This window comes from Hippichthys cyanospilos, chromosome 13 (assembly GCF_059441005.1).
Source record: "Hippichthys cyanospilos isolate Australia breed blue-spotted pipefish chromosome 13, RoL_Hcya_1.0, whole genome shotgun sequence".
Taxonomy (NCBI): domain Eukaryota; kingdom Metazoa; phylum Chordata; class Actinopteri; order Syngnathiformes; family Syngnathidae; genus Hippichthys; species Hippichthys cyanospilos.
Window position 1 is genome coordinate 3,637,974 of NC_142381.1, and position 19,496 is coordinate 3,657,469.

Sequence of the window (19,496 nt, forward strand, 5' to 3'; positions counted from 1 at the left end):
ACTAAGCACTGTTATTGCCTTCACTTAAGGTCCAAAAAAAAAGTTTTTTTTTTTTACTTACGTGGCAGATTGCAGTGAATTAGTTAAAATTTTAAAAATTAAAAATGTTAAAGGTGACTTTTGCAAATAAACTTTTGGAGTAAATAAATACACAAATAAATAAATGCATTTAACATGATTTAATTTCGAATAAATTGTCTACATTTGTAATCAAATTGAAATGGTATTTTAAAAATATTGTTTTAAAATCACACTTTCAGACTTAATAATTAAAAAATATTTGGGCTTATTAATTTCAAATATTTTGAATAAAAAAAATAGAAAAATCTAAATAGTCATATTATGTATGTATGTATGTATGTATGTATGTATGTATGTATGTATGCATGTATTTATTTATTTAAATAAATAAATGTATTTATTTGTCAAAAAGACTAATCATTCCTGTTTTGGGGGGAGTAAAATATTTAGTGTTTTTACATGTTGTTATTAAATAGGCAACCTAAATGAATCAAAGATCAATAATAAAACATATTTACAGTTATTGCTGATTTGTTAAATCATTTCCTGTGAATTGAGGCTTTAGAATGGCGATGTTTACTTTTGGATGTGATTATTTCTATTTATATCTAAGGCATAATAGAAAAAACAGAATGTATTTTGACTAGATTATACATGCATGTTGACAAGATTGTCCTCATTTGTCCTGCTCTTTTGTCGAGTATGCATTGAAGAGTGTAAACATTGTGTGTGTGGTCGGTCTCCTCGCTGGTGTCATTTCGCTAGAAGATTGCTAAACACATGATTCATACAACTGAAAAAAAAATAGTGCAGTGTGGGTGTGGAGCAATTACACGCTGGAATCTGTGTGTCACAGCACACTTGGTGCATCCATGACGGGAATGTGGACCTTGTGTTTTTCCTTCTCATGCTTCCTCTGTGCTGCAAAGAAACACACTTGTATGTGACATTTTTTTTTACTATTTAGAAACCGCAATGAAACATTTGGAAAGAAAACGTAGCTATTCACACTTAAAATTTTGCCTTTATTATGTCAAGGAGTGAGCAAAAAAGGGACACTGGATGTGTTGTCCGGTCGAATCTGATCTCAAATGGCCATTAGACAACAAAGAGTTACCGCGTGAACGCACATTGTGCCGGCCGCCACTTTTTCAAATGTCAGTTTGGATCAGCACCTTTACCCGCCACCTAAGCCTGTCCGCCGGGCCAAAGCGCAAACCGTGTGACATTTGGGTGTCCTCCTCTGTCGGATAAATAAAGCTGGTACTATACAGCTAAATGAGATGAGCTACAGCCAAATAAGAGCTATTGCTAAATAAGATATAGCTAAATAGGATAAGCTAAAGTTAAATTATTGTAGAGCATAAGAATTGTTTTCAAACTGAGTAGATGGGTGTTAGCTCAGCGTTAGGTTAGCAACTTGCACTGAAATGTATTCTTTTTCAAGATACAACTGGCAGAGTTAGCGGCTGCTCATTATGCACTGTGTGTTGTAAAAGAAAACAAAACTTGCACTGAAATGTATTCTTTTTCAAGATACTACAGGCAGAGTTAGCGGCTGCTCATTATGCACCGTGTGTTGTGTGTTGTAAAAGAAAACAAAACTTACACTGAAATGTATTCTTTTTCAAGATACAACTGGCAGAGTTAGCGGCTGCTCATTATGCACTGTGTGTCGTGTGTTGTAAAAGAACACAAAGATTGTGCTGAAAAAGAAACGCGTGTCCGACCGCCGTACTAATGTTAGGAAATCACTGGGCAAGGGAAAGAAAGGTAAAAACTGTTCATACACTTTATTGATGTACATACAGCGCTGCTGCCATTAGAGCCTCAGAGCAACCAGAACTAATTTTTAGCTTTATTTTTTAGTTTAGAACACTTGTTCTTTTCTTGCTCCGCTGTGAAATTTTCATTTTGACCAAGTGATCTCCTCCATACTGACCCCTTACCCATTGTATTTAGTACTAGCCAAAAACAAAAACCCATGTCCTGTTTTTGAATATATGGTATGTCAGATTTTTTTTTTTTATTTCATTGGTTAATAAACAGCATAATTGATTATTAAAGTAATCCTTAGTTGCAGCTTTACTTTGGTCTTTACAGTACACTTTTGGCAGGATCCTTCCCTAGACCCCAGGCTTGAGTTCCTGGTACAGGTCGGTGTAGGTTCTGAGTCAAACCACTTTGAAAAGTCTGGTTCTCATCCATGGCGCTTTGCTCCTCCATGAAACGTGCAGCAAATCTGGTTTTCAGCTTGATGTACTTTGCATCCTTGTTCTTAAGTCTTGAGGTATTTGAGGGCCGCGACAGGCTTTTTTCGGCAGCAGCTTGTTTGACTTGGTTGGTGCGGTTGTCTTCATTTCCGGTTTTTAGTCGTTTGTGCGCGTGACTTGTGGTATCGTGGACCTTCTTGTGGACTCTTGTGGCGGAGTTCTTCTTCTTGTGACTGCTTTTTGAGGAAGTTCTCTGCAGGGTTGACGATTTCTTTTCTTTTTCGCAGTGGGACATCAACTCATAGCATGACTTTGCCCTGCAAGACAATGGCATGTTTGTGCTACAGGCTGGAATCCAGACCACAATCTTATCTTGAGACTGCAATCCAGTCTCCAACCCTCATTTCACAGGACTACCAACGTACTGCTGGCTGGCGTCTCGATGAGGTTTCAGGTGGCTCATGGTGACGAACTGATGTGCCAGGACTTGACGCGGAGTCAGTCGCTGAGACGCGCTGAGGTGGAGCATTCCTTTCAGCATGTCCACAAACATCTGCTTGTCTTCTGCGTGCACATCTTTATCAGCTGGATTCTTGGAGTCGAAAACCCACGGTTGGAGCTGAAACGAACCATAAAGATGATGTGATTACTGGAGGTTTTTCGCTCTTCGCGGCATGGGTTAGTCCATAGGTGTCCAACTCCAGTCCTTGAGCGGTATGCTGCAAGTTTCCCTCTCCGACACACCAGATTCAAATGAGTAGAATCCTTATCAATCTTCTGCAGGGCTTGCAGATCATCTAATCGTGAAACTTGACGGAGTTGGAGAGAAAAAACATTGCATTCATTCAGCATACTCATTCTTAAGGACTGGAGTTTGACACCGTGGGGTAGTTTCTGGGTCTTAGGATCTGGGTCTTTGCTGTCGTTGTGAGGTCTTCAGATTTTGTAACATACTTGTTGAAGGTGATTGAGAGAAGTCATCTTGATTTTCCGGGTGTCTCGTATTGTAAATCCTGTCTCTTGTTGGTAATATTCTGGTGTCTGCGGGGATATGGTTGTTAGTCATACGACCTTCTTTAGCTTCTGACCTCCAAAATTCACCTAAAAATAAACTTCCTTGCCTTCAGTCTCCACGAATTGGTTTTGTTGTCCCTGTGGAAAAAGTCAGTGGTCTTTTCTCCAGAGACAAGAATGTCCTCTGGAAACGGACCTTGAGTCTCCATAATATATTTTATCTGAGGAGAGAATACAGAGAACAAGATTGAGTAGAATTCCTGAGGTCTTGCTTTGATGGGGAATTTGATTCGGTAGTTTACAGTTTCGTATTCCTTCCTGCCAGGGTATAGGTGGGTGCCGATGTAGAGGAAAGCCGCCACACAGCCGACAGACCACATGTCTGTAGCTTCAGTATATGGAGCCCCTAGTAAGATCTCTGGAGACCTGCGAGAGGGCGAATGCTCAATTTCCGCTTCCCCTAAATTTAGATCCTGAAAGCAATACTATGAACCGTCGAGGGATTTGACGATTGATTGACTGAATGACTTGGACCAAATATTTCTGCGGGGAAATACCGGACAGATCGTCCGACAAGACGGATACCGAAGATCCACTTACCGGTACGAGTGGCTGTGACCGTTGGAGTTCTGTTTGGTAGCCGAAGCCCCTTGAGCCAAACCGAGGTCACTGATTTTGATTCTGTACGGATGCCGGTGATGGTCGATCAGCATAACGTTGTCCAACTTGATGTCAGCGTGAATCATATGAGCTCGCTTCAAGTGGTCCAGAGCGCTGGACAGCTACAAGGCGATAAAGGACGCTCGGTCAAAGGTCTTCTTATTGGTGTCTAAATGTTGAACGTACCTGATGAACTACAGGTCGAATCTCTTTCACTTGAAGGTGCTTGAATTGTCGTTCCCTCATGAGGTCATAAAGACTCTTGTCCAGGTACTCGAACTCCAGACAAATGTGCCCCATGTCGCTGAAGACGCGTTTCCACAGAACCAGATGCCTTTTTGAATTTTGCAGCATTTTTACTCTCTGCAGCGTGTCAATCTGCAGATGACATGTCACATGGATATGGTCTCTCTAGATCAAGTTCCGGTCCTCAAGGGCTCGAGTCTTTTGTGTTTTACGGCTTCATTTCCCCAGAACGCCTGATTCAAAAGATTAGCTCGTCAGCAAGGTCTACAGGAGCTCGAAAATGATCCTAATCTTTTGAACCAGATGTGTTTGGCATCGAAAACGTGCAGGATTCCGACCCTCGAGGAGCGGACTTGACATCTACACTCTAGAGTTGCGAGTGGTTCTGGAACATATCCTTCCGACAAACACGTCGATTGTACCTCTATCTTGGCCTGTTCCGCAAAGCTGCCTTGATTTCTAATCATCTTCACCGCCACCGTCTTGTCGTTATCCATTTTGCGGCATTTGGCCACTTTCCCGAAGGTACCGCTGCTGAGCAACGACAGCACCTTGTAGCTGGTGGACGCCGAGTACAGCCGGGCGCCAGGGACCAAGCGGTCACCAAATATACCGTACGAGTCCATCTTTGCTGTCGTACCTGCGCACCTGCACTATGGGCGGTTTCGAGAGCTTACTCGTACATGAAGAGAGCCAACAAAAACGTGCGGCGGCGGTGGATACCTTTGAGGGCGCCACGATGCTACGTGACATCACAATCACATAAGCGCACAGCTCATGGAATAGGTCATTTGAGTGCGATGATGTCTACAAGTGGCATCATCTTGAAAGCTGGTGATTGAAGTCCTATGAGGTGCTCTCAGGGTTTTTTTTTTTTTTCCCCCATTCGAGGTTACCTCGCCAAAATTTTCTCATGCATAAGTACTTAAGTATGGCCTACTAATAAAGATTTCTCAGCTCTGGTTACAGTTTTTTTGATCATGTGGACTCTGCATGCCAGATCCGGATGTTGCTTGCTAGAGGAGCAGCAGTCTGGAATGGACTTCATGTATATGTCTACTAATATCGGAGATTTTGGATGCAGGCCAGTATAAAACGATCTTAATCGTTTTTTTGAGGAGGCTGATGTCGGAGCGTTATCAAAACTGGATCGGGACAACCCTCGGTCACCGTGGTGCGTTTGAGATCGCAGTTACTCTTAAGATGTTCATAAGAGTTTCTGAAACGGGCTTAATTGTTCTGACTCGGCCTTGAGAACATCCTAAGAGCAACTGCGACCTTGAAAGAACCCTGATGTGAATTCGCTACCTTTGTCAACACTCAAATTTGAAGTCTTTTGTTTACCTAAGTCACAACAGTAAGATTTATGGTAATGGGATGAAGTCACGTTTTATTCCGGAAAAATGAGTCATCATGATATAACACATTTTGTTTTGGTGCTACCCTTATATAAAAGACAGGACTATGTTCTCAGAGAATATCGCATTGAAAAAATAAAAATCCTGATTTTTGTTTGGGATTTGAGTCACATCCGGCAGATTTGAGCTTGTCTAAAAATGTTTTGATCAGCCTTCAGTCATTGTGCGCCGAGTCCTGCACGAACATTATGCACCAAAACGTTGCGCCTAATACTCAATTTGTCAGTCCTCTCAAGTTCTTTTGAAGGAAGATTTTAGTTGGAAAAAAAATAAAAAAAGACAACATTATTCTGATATCCGTGTGTGGGGGAGGGATGCAAAGAGCTTCATGCATCCCTGGAGATGTACGTATCAATTAATGTATGTAAATCTGTGACTTGAAGCATTTTAAGGCCTCAACATCATCTCCTGACGAAAACCAAGTGTCTCGGTCTCCGTAAATCCGCAGCATACAATGGATAGAAAAAGTACACACCCCTGGCTTCGTTTATGTCAATTATTGAACAAAAGCGGTCTTCGCTTACCCACCATCCACGCTCCTCCAAAATCAGCCGCGGGATGCACTGAGGGCAATTGGCCACGCGGGCACCTCTCAAACAAACACGAGCAGAGTAAAAGCAAACACCTGGCCGAGGGTCGCTCGACAATGTTTGCCGATGCGACCGTTTTTAATGCCTGATTAGCTTTGATGCCGTCCCTGTTAGTTGGCGATTGAAAGCCTCGGGAAGGCAAGCAGGCACATTTGCACTACTATAAAAAAATACAGTGGGAAGACGCCATATTGTCAATCATTTTTGCCATATTGGAATTTTTTAGAAGATGAGTAACACTGTGTAGATAAGGGTAAAAAAAATATTTACTTATGTGGTAATTAAAGGTTTGTCATTGCAGTTCATCCTACTGAAATTTGCCCTTAATATTTTTGACACACACACACCATTAGTTTTGGGACATTCAATTGTTTTAATGGTGAGCATCTATTTTTTTTTCAGGCTTAAGCTGTAGCCCTTACTGGGGAAATGGCAGAAGACTCATTTTCTCCCTCATCCCTTATGTGTTTCCACTCTTGTGGCTGCATCTATCTATCTATCTATCTATCTATCTATCTATCTATCTATCTATCTATCTATCTCGCAAGCTAGCAAGCTAGCAAGCTAGCTATCTATCTAGCAAGCTAGCTATCTAGCAAGCTAGCTATCTAGCAAGCTATCTATCTATCTATCTATCCATCCATCCATCCATCCATCCCTTATTTTCACAAACTAAAAACTCACAACAAACTTCACAAACTAAAATCGAGGCTTTGAGGAGGTTGTTTTGATAAAAATCTCAAAATGGACATCTGTCGAAAATGCACATTTTCTGCAATAATTCAAGACAAATCTATGTAGGCCTGGCTTTGTGAAAATGTATCACATGCACATGTCTGGTTTTGTGGGAACACATCACAATGACAAAAAAAATGTTTTAGAACAGTCATTTTTCTACAAATAAGCCAAAAGGTAAAAAGACCCAATAAAATGTTTGTCACTTTATTTCATGTTAAATTTATGGTTTTTACTGTGTTTGTTGTTTACATTGTCTCATTTTCTATCATCCAGACTTCATTTTTATTACTCCAAATAAAATTGGCGTCTTCATCGAGAAAACCATCTTGCCACAAAAGCAGAAGCACCAAATCTCCGCTAATAAACGCCCCCTCCTTCTCCCCCTCAGCCTCTAAATATTTCACACCACAATTTATTTTTAATCTGCCGTCCGTCTACAAATCAGAGCGATTCAGTTCCATATTGTGGATCTCTTGGGGGGGTTTTGGCTCTCATGCCTTTTTAATAACCGCCATGTGGAAACTCAAGCGGGACATTTGAAACGAATAATTATTCACATGTACGGAGAGTGAAAGTCTTTTTATTTTCTTTGATTTGCGGTCGTATCGTTTCCGAGGATGTCGTTAGCCCGGAGGGGTGAGAAGGGCACCGCGCGACGAGTAACAGTAAATGCCGCAGGATGACAAATGTATCCTTGTAGTGATATTTAAAAAGGACACATCCTTCGCATGTTTTATTGACAACGGATATAAAAAGTCTACACACCCCTTAAATGCCAGCCTTTTATGATCTCAAGCAATGTCATATATAATAAGTCATGTGTTCTGACTTTATGTATAGCTTGTATGAGCTGAGGTCACGTGGTTGCACAAGTGCACACGCCCTCTTGTAATTGGTGAGATTTGAATTCAAACTACCATCAGTAAAATGGAATTTACCCAATGTAGTTCTCACTGGCTTAATTGGCGTCCATGTTGGTAAGCAAAGAAAAAACATAAGTGCATCAGCGTGTGAGCCAGTAAATATTTCAATATTTTCCTCTAATGCTAAATTATTAACACACGGCACGACCACAATGGATATTTTTAGTCAGGACTGAAAAGTTTGAAATATTAATACCATTCTCCAAAGCTGTCCGTCATAATAAACAAAGAGGTTTTTTAATTGAATGCAATAAAGCGAATTTTTCAGCATTGGTAGGATCTCGTGATAACGACAAAAAAAAAAAGTTGGAGTTGGTTATTGGTGTTTTTTGGGATTTTTTTTTTATTTTGGATTTTTTTTAATTTAAAATATTTTTTCTTGAATTTTTTTCCCACTTATATATTTATTCATGGTTTTATTTTGCATGTTTTTATTCGATGGGTTTGAAAACACAGCAAAAAGTCTCGTCATCCGGAACTAGCAAAAGAGTGGAATTCACTTGTTTTCCAGCTCATTTCAGCAACGCAGCCGCTCGCCGCTGAATAATTCATCAATTGGCGCTTTGAGAGCGACGTCAACTTGGAGAAACTTTCTGGCACCTCTTTCTTGTCTCTTAATCTTTCAAAAGAAAAAACTTCAGTCAATTGTGACGATGCAGCTTGCTGTTCATTTATTCCATCAGATTGATATGTTCCTTATTTGAAGTGTGTGTATATAAATATATATATATATATATATATATATATATATATATATTTGTGCAGTTATATGTGTTATATGTGTTATATGGATTCGTGCAGTTGTGCATCCATGACAACCGAGCCTGAGCTGAATTATTTTTTTTATCCTTCTGAAAAGCGGCACCAAGATGTGGCATGGATGACGCACACTGAAATGAGGTGGAAGATTTACCGATCATGTCCACAGCTAGCAGATAAAATCGGTGCGTTTCATACACGGTTGAGCATTTTTATTATTTAAAGATATTTGTTTTGTTTACTGAAGCGGCTGGCTTGGACTGGCTTTCGGATATATATATATATATATATATATATATATACACTGTATATTTAATCAGGTAGACAATCATTTTAGGACCATATGCAGGAAGAAACTACCTCAGCATGGTGTGTATCAAGATCAAGGGCTGAGCGCACCACATGAGAATGTCCACGATCAATAAATAATGAGCGATGTGCTTAGCGCGACGGAGCTGTGGAGCGTGCTGGGACGCCGCCGCTCATGTGTGTTAGGCAACGAGCTGCCCGCTGATGTGCCGCTTTAAACATCAGCGACACCCAGGAAGTTCAATTGAGGAACAGGAAGTGGGGGAACGTGGCAGTGGGAACGACCGCGGGAAGTCATAACTGAGTGAGGAGCTGAAAATTGATGTGATATTTCTGACTGGTTCTTCTTCGCGAGGAGAATTTCAACGTACGTGAAATTTTCCCAAAATGGGCGACTTCCTCTTTTGTTTTATCCGTCCATGAGTCTTAGTAACGTACAGTATTAAAATAAAGATCATATTAAAACAAAGTAGCTTGAAACTACAACGGCTTTCTTCTTGTCAGTTTGACCTTTATGTATTTTGAGACTAATTTAGAACTTGATGCAGCCATTCGCAAAGGTTGACATACTTTTTCCGCCAACTTTTACGTACACGCTTAGGTGCCGCGCCGCAATCTGCGGCAGATGAAATAAATGAGGGCAAGGTGTCCAGATGAAAAATGGAGTCCGGACACAGACGATCCATCTTCGCAGACGAGAAGGTCCCTGGACGCGGCCGCCATGTTTGGCAACAAAACCGGCGAAGGCAGATGGCGCCCGGACGGGGAGCCCGCTCCCATTTCCTCCAGTTCGCGCCTCACGTCCCTCATTTACACCATCCGGCTTTCATTCCACGGGATTATGATACATTGACGTTTTAGTCTTGGAATTTTTTTTTTTGTGTGCGCCGCACAGATGGTAGCAGACTGGGCCTCACCCCCAAACATCTGTTGCATCATTTGTCGCCTGCAACGTTGTTGACGGATTTGGAAATAACATCGTTAAAGTTGGCGCTCATTAAGGCTGCAGCACAGCGGTGCCAAGATGTCAAGTTTGGTGGACATGTCCATCATGAGAAGACTCACAAAAAATGTCTAAGCCTTGGAAGAAATCAAGGATTGTTTTACGAAGCGACGCGTTGTATACTCAACAGCAATAAAATCTCATATCAACATGAAATATGGTAGGGACGTCTTTTGTAAGTGGAACCGCAAAAAATGTCTCAAGAAGTCATGCTGGAACAGAGACAGGATGTCGTCCATTTTGATTTGAAGCGGATTTTTTTGAAACGTCGTACAGAAGCTACATTTAAAATTTTGTTGAAAATGGTAAAACCAGTTTTACACGGTAGTATGGAGTATGGTCAACGTGGCTAGCATGCTAGCATATGTAGCGCCACAAGAATCCACCAAGTTATGCCTGAATAAAAATAAGAACGTCAGGAATTTTGTAACAATAATTTTGGGCTTATTTTGAGTCCTCATAATTTTTTTTGTTTTTCTACCACGGATACACAAACTGAATGGCTGAATTTTTTTTAAAGTTTTAATGATTGTGTGTTTGCATGAAATCAAAGATTCATTTTTCCATAAGCAAGGAAACAAAATATAGCAATTCCAAAATAAAAACAAAATAACAAACTTCTAACTTTACTTAACGATATGAAATTTGGTAGTCATGTTTATTATGAATAAACCTGCCAAAAAAATTGCCATTTTGTTTTGAAGCGGCCATTTTAAGTTCATTTTGATTCACTCCAGGCCAGACATTTCACCCAAGAAATTTCTTGCGATTCCTACCAAATTTATTTCCTGTTGTTCGGTGCTGGTAAAATTTTGCTTCATTTTTTTTTTAGGTGGAGAATGGTCGCAAGTTTTAAGAGCCTTACATAAACCCCAGAAAGTGCGCAACGAGTATCACAGTCATTTTGGCATCGCAACATCTCCAATGCGGAAAATGCCGCTTATTACTACGATTATTGCCGCTATTAATTGCAACCGTGACATTTCCCGAAGAAATGCCAGCCCCGGCGCGAGCGTCTGTCCGCGGGCAAAAGACAACAAGACAACATTTCTCCATGTGCTGTTTCCAAGGCGACGCGCACTCGTTTCCTGCGAATTACATAATCTGCCCGCCGATGTTTTGTTCTCGCGGGCGACTTTCAAGTGTATGCATGGAAGAGCACCCCCCCCCTCCCCCCCTTTGTTTCCCCTTTCATCCTTCCTTTTCTCTATGTGAAAGCAGCTGTTGCCATGACAACTCAGACTCGGGGATAACAGTTTCCCAGCAGCCGCCAACGGAAAGAGCGCCTCGGAGAAACGTTGTTGTGATTTGGATTTATTACTTAAAGAAGCCAACATTGTTGGTAGTCAAGCGAAATCCTTCGGTTGCTTTCAGAGTCTTAGAACCTCTTTAACCCCTGGGGAGAATTTTGACGCAATTTGGGGTTTTTGATATGGGATATTAAAGAAAAAAGCACACAAAAAAACATTAGGAGGCTAAAATATTGCATAGATTGCTAAATTAGACAACTTTGACTATGCCATGAGATTCATTTTCCCTTCTAAATGCTTGCAAACGGGAGGTGGAGAGGTACACCAAATGGGTGTCAAGTTTAGCCCATGTCAGGCTCATTTACTGCCATTCAAAATTGGAAATATTGTCAATTTTGGACATATTGAAAACCCGATGTTATATCATGCATTTCCCCCGCTTTTTACATACATTTTTCAATGACAACTGGCGAACGGGGCACAATAGAAATGTGTGTGTTGACAATCCAAAACCAGCTAGTAGAGCTAGCTGCTCAACTGTAGACATTTATAAGCCTTTCAATTACTTTAATGATTGGCTTAGAGTGGACTCCCATAATGCAAAAGTCTCCAAAAGTCATAATATTCTAATTATGACATAAATATTCTTATTTCCATCTCATAAATATGTAGATATACTGCTACAGCTATGGTTGAAAGCAAAAATATATTTATATTTGACAATGTTATGAGCCTTTCAAAGTCAGCCCAAGTTGGGTGATAATCAGGCCATGGCTAGTCAAAAATACCCGGCCAACCTTTTCATCCGCAAACTGATCTTTTGCTAGCTCTTACATAAACAGTAGCCATTGCATTAAAAAAAAGTATCAAGTCCAAAAGTAAGACTTAAAGATACAAAAAGCGCCTGAACAGTTGTTACATAATTACGGCTTGGGAACGTGTTTGAAAACTGCCGGCATACAAAGAACTGACACAAGCTAACTGACGAGGCAACACGGAACACCTGGCCAAGACGCAAATGGCTAACACATTAAGCTAACAAGATGGTCAAAAGGGCGACACATGAAAAGCACAACTAATATTTCATCAAAATTCCAATCCAGAAATTCTCTCTGCTCACCTTGCATACCACCACCTCACTCACCTACTGCCCGTTTCCATCTTTTCTGAATTTGTCCAACTCCGTGGGAAATCAGGGGAAGGTTTCAGAGGCCTGCGATTATCCCTCCTATTGGATCTCAACAGCAGCTTCTCAGTCCTGCTGGAGTTGAGCGCTCATAAGGGAGCGGAGATTCATTTTCTTTAATCATCTCCGGCCGAGCTAACAGCCCATAAGGACTCTTGATTACATGAAAGTGCCCGCAGCTGATTGGCGGAATGACGATGATGGCGGATCTCCTGGGGGAACTAACATCAATAAGTCATTTGGACAGCAAATGCTGGCACACCGCTAAAGTTCTCGACTAAACAGGTGCCAACGCTGTTAAAAATGTACACAATAATTACCTGTATTAATTTACAGTCATTTGTTGTATTTAAGTTACCCTGTAATATTACAATGAAACCCTGTGGAAATTTTACAGTATTTACCTGTTGTTCTACAGTAAAATGCATTTATCTGTATGTTGTGGTAAATGCATTCACAGGATATTGCTGTATTCATTACTGTAAAAGTAAGATATCCAAAAATGTACTGCAATATCGCGGCAAAATTTGAACAATGTTAGGAAAATTGTTATTTGTGCTTTTTTGTTGGCTTTGGCTCAATCAAAAAAAATCTGCAGGAATCTCACAAGATTTGATTACGTGATTTAGCAGAATCCTTTCAAAATTCTGGGCAGCTTTGCAGGATTTAGATGAGATCTTGTGAGATTGCAAATCAAGTTTTATGATTTTGAGGAAGCGATCATTTAGAGAATGTCAAATTTGGGCGGAGTCTTGTTCAGTTTTCAGAATTCTGATAAGATTTGGTCATATCTTGTGATTTAGGTATGCCATTAGGGAAAGCGCCAAGTTTGAAAATTTCCCACAATTTCGAAGGTGTGGAATAAGATTCGATAAACCCTCATTTTAATCAATAAAATTTCAGACAAGACGGGACACGGCGCATGACATCACAAACACGATCTAATGAGCCACAGTAAGAGATCAGCCTTTTTTTTTACAGATTTATTTAAGAAAGAGTCCCAAAAATAAACAAGTTAGCACACATTCCATAATACAAAATGTCAGTGAGAATAGCCTGAATTTACGCCATATGGAACTTAGAAGCGACTACAAGTATATGCGTGTTATCTATTGTCAGAATACAAAAACAACAGCCATAGTAATAATAATCATGATAATAATAATACAGATAATTAGCCCAAATGTATCATACACGGGGGCTCTTTACAGCTCATAAAAGAGATAAAGTGATGAGTTTAGAAGTGCGTGTCTCAAAAAAAAAATCTTACTAGCTTTGACTATTGTCAAAAGGGGGCGCTATGCTTTTTTCGAATTTCATGTTTTTGTATAAAATATAGGTATATATGTATATATATATATATATATATATATATATATATATATATATATATATATATCATAAGTTTGTATGTTTTTTTTTCCAGAAAATTTCCAACACCGTCACGACTTCTACGTTAAAATGTAAACGCTGTTGTGTGTGTGTTTTTTTTGTTTATTTTTTCGGGCCAGTGAGAAAAACAGAAAATGTCTCGTCACGACGGCGGCAAACGACATGCAGAAACCCTTGCCACGTCATCGTCGGATGGATGCAAAAATACATGGAAAACAACAACCGAAACAACCCCGGAAAAAGGCTATGTATTCATCGTTATTAGCAGTGTTATCACCACCGACTGTACAACTATAGTTTACAAAAAAAAAAGTCATTTACATTCACTGAAATGACAGTGATTGATTATATTAAGACTCTATATTCATCATCTACTGGCACTAAAATTTGGCACCCGTCACGTCTTATTTGGCATTTGGGCATTTTTCCGTGTGATGCCTTTTATACGCCCTTTTTAATTTTTTTGTGTGTTTTTTTAATATATATATATATATTTTGCATTCATTGCGTGTAAACAGATTCACTTCCTCCTGAAAGCGCGACAAACGACCCTGGTCCTCGGCGAAAAAAAAAAATTACGATCAGCGGGAAAGGGAGGGGAAAAAAATCACGGAAAAAAGCAAAAAACATAGATTCCAAAAGTGTCAAGCATTGACATATAGTTTGTATCAACACCAAACGTTAACGGAGAAAATATACAGGTATTTACTTACATGATTTCCGGTTCCGTCTTATTTTTTCCGTTCATCTCCACGCGTTTAAATCCACCCGGCGAGTCTCTTTAAAAGCTATTTTGTGAAAATACGTAAAAATTGTTTCTTTTTTTTCAGTTTTCTTGTTTGTTTTTTTTCTTAAGAAAAACTTCAAAGGACTATTCGACATTGTTAGAACGCGGATGTGCTTCCCGTTTTGGGATGTGGCGAACGATTAACACACGTACGCACGTACACACACTTCGGTTGACTCGGGACCGGCAGATGTCAATCGATCCCTCGCTTCCATGCAAAAAAAATTCCAGGATTTTTTTTTTTTAAACGTTGGGGAAAAGAGTGACCGAGTCTGTAATCTCCGACGTTTTCGTTGGAGGAAAAAAAAAGTGCCGGAACTACGAGTAGTGGTGTGGGAAAACTAACCTTTTGGAAGAAAAAAAAAGAACAAAGGCGCTCTTTTTTTTTTCTTATTGAAATCACGGTAAGGCACTCGGAAGTTGGTCTGGGATCAGGACAGGTCTGTCAGGCTGACGTTGAGGCCCATGTCGGGCCTGACGTACGGGACGGCGTGGACGGCCTTGGGAAACTCCGGAGTCATCACCCGACCATTCTCCCCAGTGCTCCCGGTGACCGAAAGTCTCGCTTTGTTCCTCATGGCGTCCCCGAAAGTCATCTGCGGGGGGGGGGGGGGGGGGGGGGGGGGGGGGGGGCACGGGACATTCCCACAAATAATCAAGTTAGACAATCTTTTCCCAGAGTGCTCAAGGGTGAAAGATTAATATTTATATATGGATAAATATGTATGGAGATGGGAAATTAAGGTTTGAGGGCGACAGGAAGCAAAGGATGAGGATGTGCGTAATGGTATGGTGGCAAGCATTATTATTTTTTTTTTTTCACTAGGGGAGAGGCGTTGACAAGCGTGGCCATCAACAGTCATACATGAGCATGGTCCAAAGGAAAACTTAAATGGACAGACGACATACGAAGCAGAGTCAGCGCCTTCGCGTTAAAGGAAAATGTCTGGAAATTATATAATTCCACGATATATTACTATAGTTTTTAAATGGTATAATCTCAAGCAGTGGTCCTCAATTGAGGGTACAGGAAGGCACTTTGAGGGGCATATGAGATTTTAACAGGGTTTCTGCGGGAATCAACGAAGCTAATTTTAGTTTTCAAATGAACTCGTTCAATCCCCAAGACCTATTTTTACGTTTTCTTTTTTAAGAATCCAGACATTCAATCACAGGTATTCACTTTAATTTATCGAGTCATGACAATAATTATTCAGTAGCTAGCTACCTACATGCATACATTTGACTTGATAAAATAGCTAGGTAGCTAGCTAGCTATGCGGGCGGCTAGCCACTATCTATAGGTACAATCTGTAGGTAGCTTGCTTTCTACAAAGATGGCTAGCTAGCATCTAGATTTCCATGAATTGTGACCATTATGCAGTAGCTAGCGGCCTACATAATTAACTAGTTAGATATCTGCCTACATACGCAGCTAGGTAGCTACAGTATGTAGGAAGGGAGTGAGCTACATAGGCAGCTAACTAAGCTAGCTACCAAACGATTCATTAAAAATACAATTCTTTAATCTATGGAACGGTAAGATTAAGTACAAATGACAAAACTGTTCATTCCAAATACGAGCTAGCAAGCTGCCTACATCGCTAGCTACAATCGAGCTTTCCATGATTTGTGACAATAATTATCCAATCGCTAGGTGCCTGCATAACCATAGCTCAATTACTCGTGAAAATACGATTCTTCAATCCATGGGTGAGTTAGAATAACTGTAAATTACAAAACTATTAATTCCAGCTAGCTGCCTACATAGCTAGCAACCATCTAGAGTTCCATGATTTGTGACAGTAATTATCCAGTAGCTAGCTGCCTACATAGCTAGGTATGCAGGCAGCTAGCTACTAAGCTAGCTACCAGATAGCTAACTGCCTAAGTAGCTATAGATTGCAGCTATTTCTTTAATCAATGGCAGTGTAAAATGAACTATAAATTACGACAGTATTCATTCCAACCAGGCTAAATTCGATCGTACGGATGTGCGGATCCGCCGGTGCGGAGCAGACATTTCCCTTTTCAGCACGGCGCTGACACTCCTCGTTCCAAACACGATCATTATGCTTTAACAAAAGGGTGTTTGTGTGGCTGGTATGTCTTTCTCTCAGTAAATCATAAGTCACCAATACATACGATCCTTTGGCCAACCTCTTCATTCACTAACACTGAAGGATGGAACGGCGGATGGAGCCAAAAAAAGCGTGCAGTTTGGGGGAATTTATGAAAACCTCGTGTCCCTACCCCCTAAATTTTTACACTTTCGATCCCATATACGTTGTAACCTTCCTTATAAGTTGCAAAATTCTGTGAATTCTGCGAGGAAGTTGGGTTAATAGTCTGTGCGTTCTTTGCCACCTTCATTCGTTTGGCCTCGGCTCGGGACTTGTAACAGAACTCGATCAAGGCCACCAGCATGGCCAAGCCGAGTCCTCCGACCAGAATGTAGAAGACCCCAGCCACGTTGCTCAGGCTGAGGGCGCTGGTCTTCTCCTGCGGGGGAGGGGGGACGCACACGACACGGCGGTCAGCGTACACGCGGCGGCGAGGAGAATACAAAAAGTAAATACGCAAATACAACAGAACCACAAACAGGTAGATGCACGTTGAGTCATTTACACTTTTCTTTACGGTAACATCCAATAATCACAACAAAAACAAGACAGAAACGTGATTGGTCACTTGGGGTAAAAATTTAAAGCGGTAGTATCGTGGGTTGAGGTTAGTCAAAATGGAATGCAGCAGCAGTCATTTACTTCACGGCTGGATTTACGCCACATGGATCAGCGGACGCAATTCCGATAATACTCATATTTGCATTTTCCCCACGCTAACCCTAATCCTTAACTTGGCCAGTAAGACCTGGTACACACATAAGGAGTTTCCAAATCCTAAAAGACTTTACATCTTTAGCAGACACCACACAGTTAGTCAGAATTGTTTCGGTTGAATTGTGTATGCGGTGGATTATCTTCTAACACTAGGAGGGCTCTTCATTAATCATACATGATTCCACAAACACAAAAACGACCGGTCTCTTGACTAACAAATGCTTGCCGAAGAGGACGGTGGAAATACAGGCAACGAAATATTGCAATGGAAAATACTTGCAGCCTGAGGTAGACCACCAAATGAAGGAAGACAAGAAAACGGAAGAGCCCTTAAGACTTGTCCGTTCGATGAATCCAAAAATCCCAAACTCTATCCAAAAAAAAAAGCTTCAAAGACACCTTTGATATGATGTGAGAAAGTGCTTGCTAATCGCAGAAGTTGCTCAAGTTTATCTTACCGCACAAATGTAAAGCACCCAGCTGCGACCTTATCCACAGCTACAGCAACAAAGATGCTAATGTAGCGACCCGTAGCAAATCTCTATGTGAAACTAAACTTGAGAACACCCCAAAAGGCGCAAAAATCGGAACAGTCTTTATGTGTGTACCCGGCCTAAAACAAATCCCAAAATTATAAACCAAAAAGTGATTACACTCAAAGATATTACGCGTGCCATTGCAAACATGGTGCACACCATCATATTTAAAGCTTTCTTTCAATCGCTATGGTTTGCGAAAATGTAACATTGGAAATCTGGGAAAATTACATTTCGGGAAAAAAGACTACTTCTAATTTTGCAAAATATTTACTAAAAATCAGTAGAAGCCATATAAAAACCGTGGGTGTGTGAAAATTGCACGAAAAGGTTTGTGTCCATGCGATAGGCCGATGTTAGTTTGGCAATTTGCTGAAAAAACCCAGATGCGCCAAAATATAAATACGGCATGACTCCTTCTTGTGACTGTCTGAGAATACCTCCAATATCTATCATGTTATCATCTCGAAAGTGGAATTGGGCACTTGCACCTGCAGTGTAAATCCAGCCCGAGTGTCAGGTGTCTGTAAAATTTGGGGTACTGTGCAAGGACCATTTACACGGGTTGCCCACGACAACGGGCCAAGCCGTTACAAACAAGAGACAAAGAGGGGAGACAAATTGGTCCAAAAGCAAAGGGGGGGGTCTGACACAAACATCGGACTTCCTTTGAGCCTCCCGTGCATTCGTTTAGGAGTGACGGCAGTCCAGAAACGGATACATGGGAATCGGCCTCGTCGGTGCGGTGCGGGATCGCGATTAAGTATCTGGGTAACAGCCACGTTTCCACTAAATGATAATCCCAAAGCTAACGCGATGGGAAATGCTAATGATCCGAGATATGCCAATGGTAATGTTGACATATAACGCTTTGACCTGAATCTGAATTCTCAATCTTTACGCTTTCTTGTCCTGAAGCTAAACTTATAAAGATGCTACTTTCCTAAAACCTAATTTCTAGCGCTTAACTTTTTCTAAGTATCCTTTCAACACGATTGATCGCACACAGGACTCAACAGTCTCAAGCTAACTTTTATATTTCCATTTTTCCGTATTCTTTTCCCTACAGACACTTTTTTCACAACCGGGATGCTAATTTGTTTTATTTTAGCCCGGAGGTTTTATTCATTATATTCATGAGATATATGCTTTTCTATATCTTTTTATGGGTGTCTTAGGAGAATGCACCTGCAATTTTGTTGTGCGTGTTTATGACGACAATAAATGACTTTTTATTTTCCTTACACCATCCTGTTCCAGGGTCATTTGGGGATTTTTCATTTTACCAAGCCTAATCTCAACAGTTTGGGGAGAATTTAAGCTCTAGGCGAGAACCTCGCGGGTATTTTTTGTGGGAGGTCATTTTCCGGTCCTGACATTGACGGACCCCGATGAAGACCGAAAATCCGAAAATAAAAACAAAGATTGAAGAAAAGTGGGTTTCTGTCTGTCGTATTTGTCAGGTCGGTATTTCATCGAGAACCGACAAACTTCTTTTTAAACGGATGCCCGTCTTGCCGACGAACGGCAAATGACTGAAAGAGTGGGCGGGGCCAACAAAAATATCAAACGACGGATCGACGATGAACGTTGACTGCTGATTACTCTTTG

At 40.7% G+C, this 19,496-nt stretch overlaps 2 protein-coding genes across 7 annotated transcripts in view; both read right to left on the bottom strand.

Moving 5' to 3' along the window:
- Window positions 1–1,973: 1,973 nt before the first annotated feature.
- Window positions 1,974–12,369, bottom strand: LOC148413473 (homeodomain-interacting protein kinase 1-like). 3 transcript variants are annotated; one of them, XM_088431797.1, is made up of 9 exons: window positions 4,795–5,144; window positions 4,577–4,685; window positions 4,095–4,286; window positions 3,849–4,030; window positions 3,551–3,674; window positions 3,356–3,469; window positions 3,189–3,275; window positions 2,660–2,853; window positions 1,974–2,551 (listed from the first exon to the last, which is right to left on the bottom strand). In XM_088431797.1, exons 1-9 carry the CDS (start codon window positions 4,905–4,907, stop codon window positions 2,119–2,121), a joined length of 1,548 nt encoding a protein of 515 aa, XP_088287923.1. In that variant the 5' UTR covers window positions 4,908–5,144; the 3' UTR covers window positions 1,974–2,118. The 3 variants fall into 3 exon arrangements, with proteins under 3 accessions (XP_088287923.1, XP_088287925.1, XP_088287924.1); XM_088431799.1 differs by lacking the exons at window positions 4,577–4,685; window positions 4,795–5,144 and adding an exon at window positions 12,289–12,369; XM_088431798.1 differs by having other exon boundaries at window positions 4,577–4,872.
- A 1,282-nt stretch (window positions 12,370–13,651) lies between these two features.
- Window positions 13,652–19,496, bottom strand: part of gria2b (glutamate receptor, ionotropic, AMPA 2b) — a 38,563-nt gene continuing 32,718 nt past the window's right edge. For 2 of the 4 annotated variants that reach the window (XM_088430768.1, XM_088430767.1), the window contains exons 15-16: window positions 16,877–17,011; window positions 13,652–15,105 (exon numbers count right to left, since the gene is read on the bottom strand). In XM_088430768.1, the coding sequence (XP_088286894.1) occupies window positions 14,941–15,105; window positions 16,877–17,011 (300 nt within the window). In that variant the 3' untranslated portion in view covers window positions 13,652–14,940. Of the gene's footprint in view, window positions 15,106–16,762; window positions 17,012–19,496 lie in introns of all 4 variants that reach the window. The other 2 variants (XM_088430771.1, XM_088430770.1) reach the window with 1 other exon arrangement.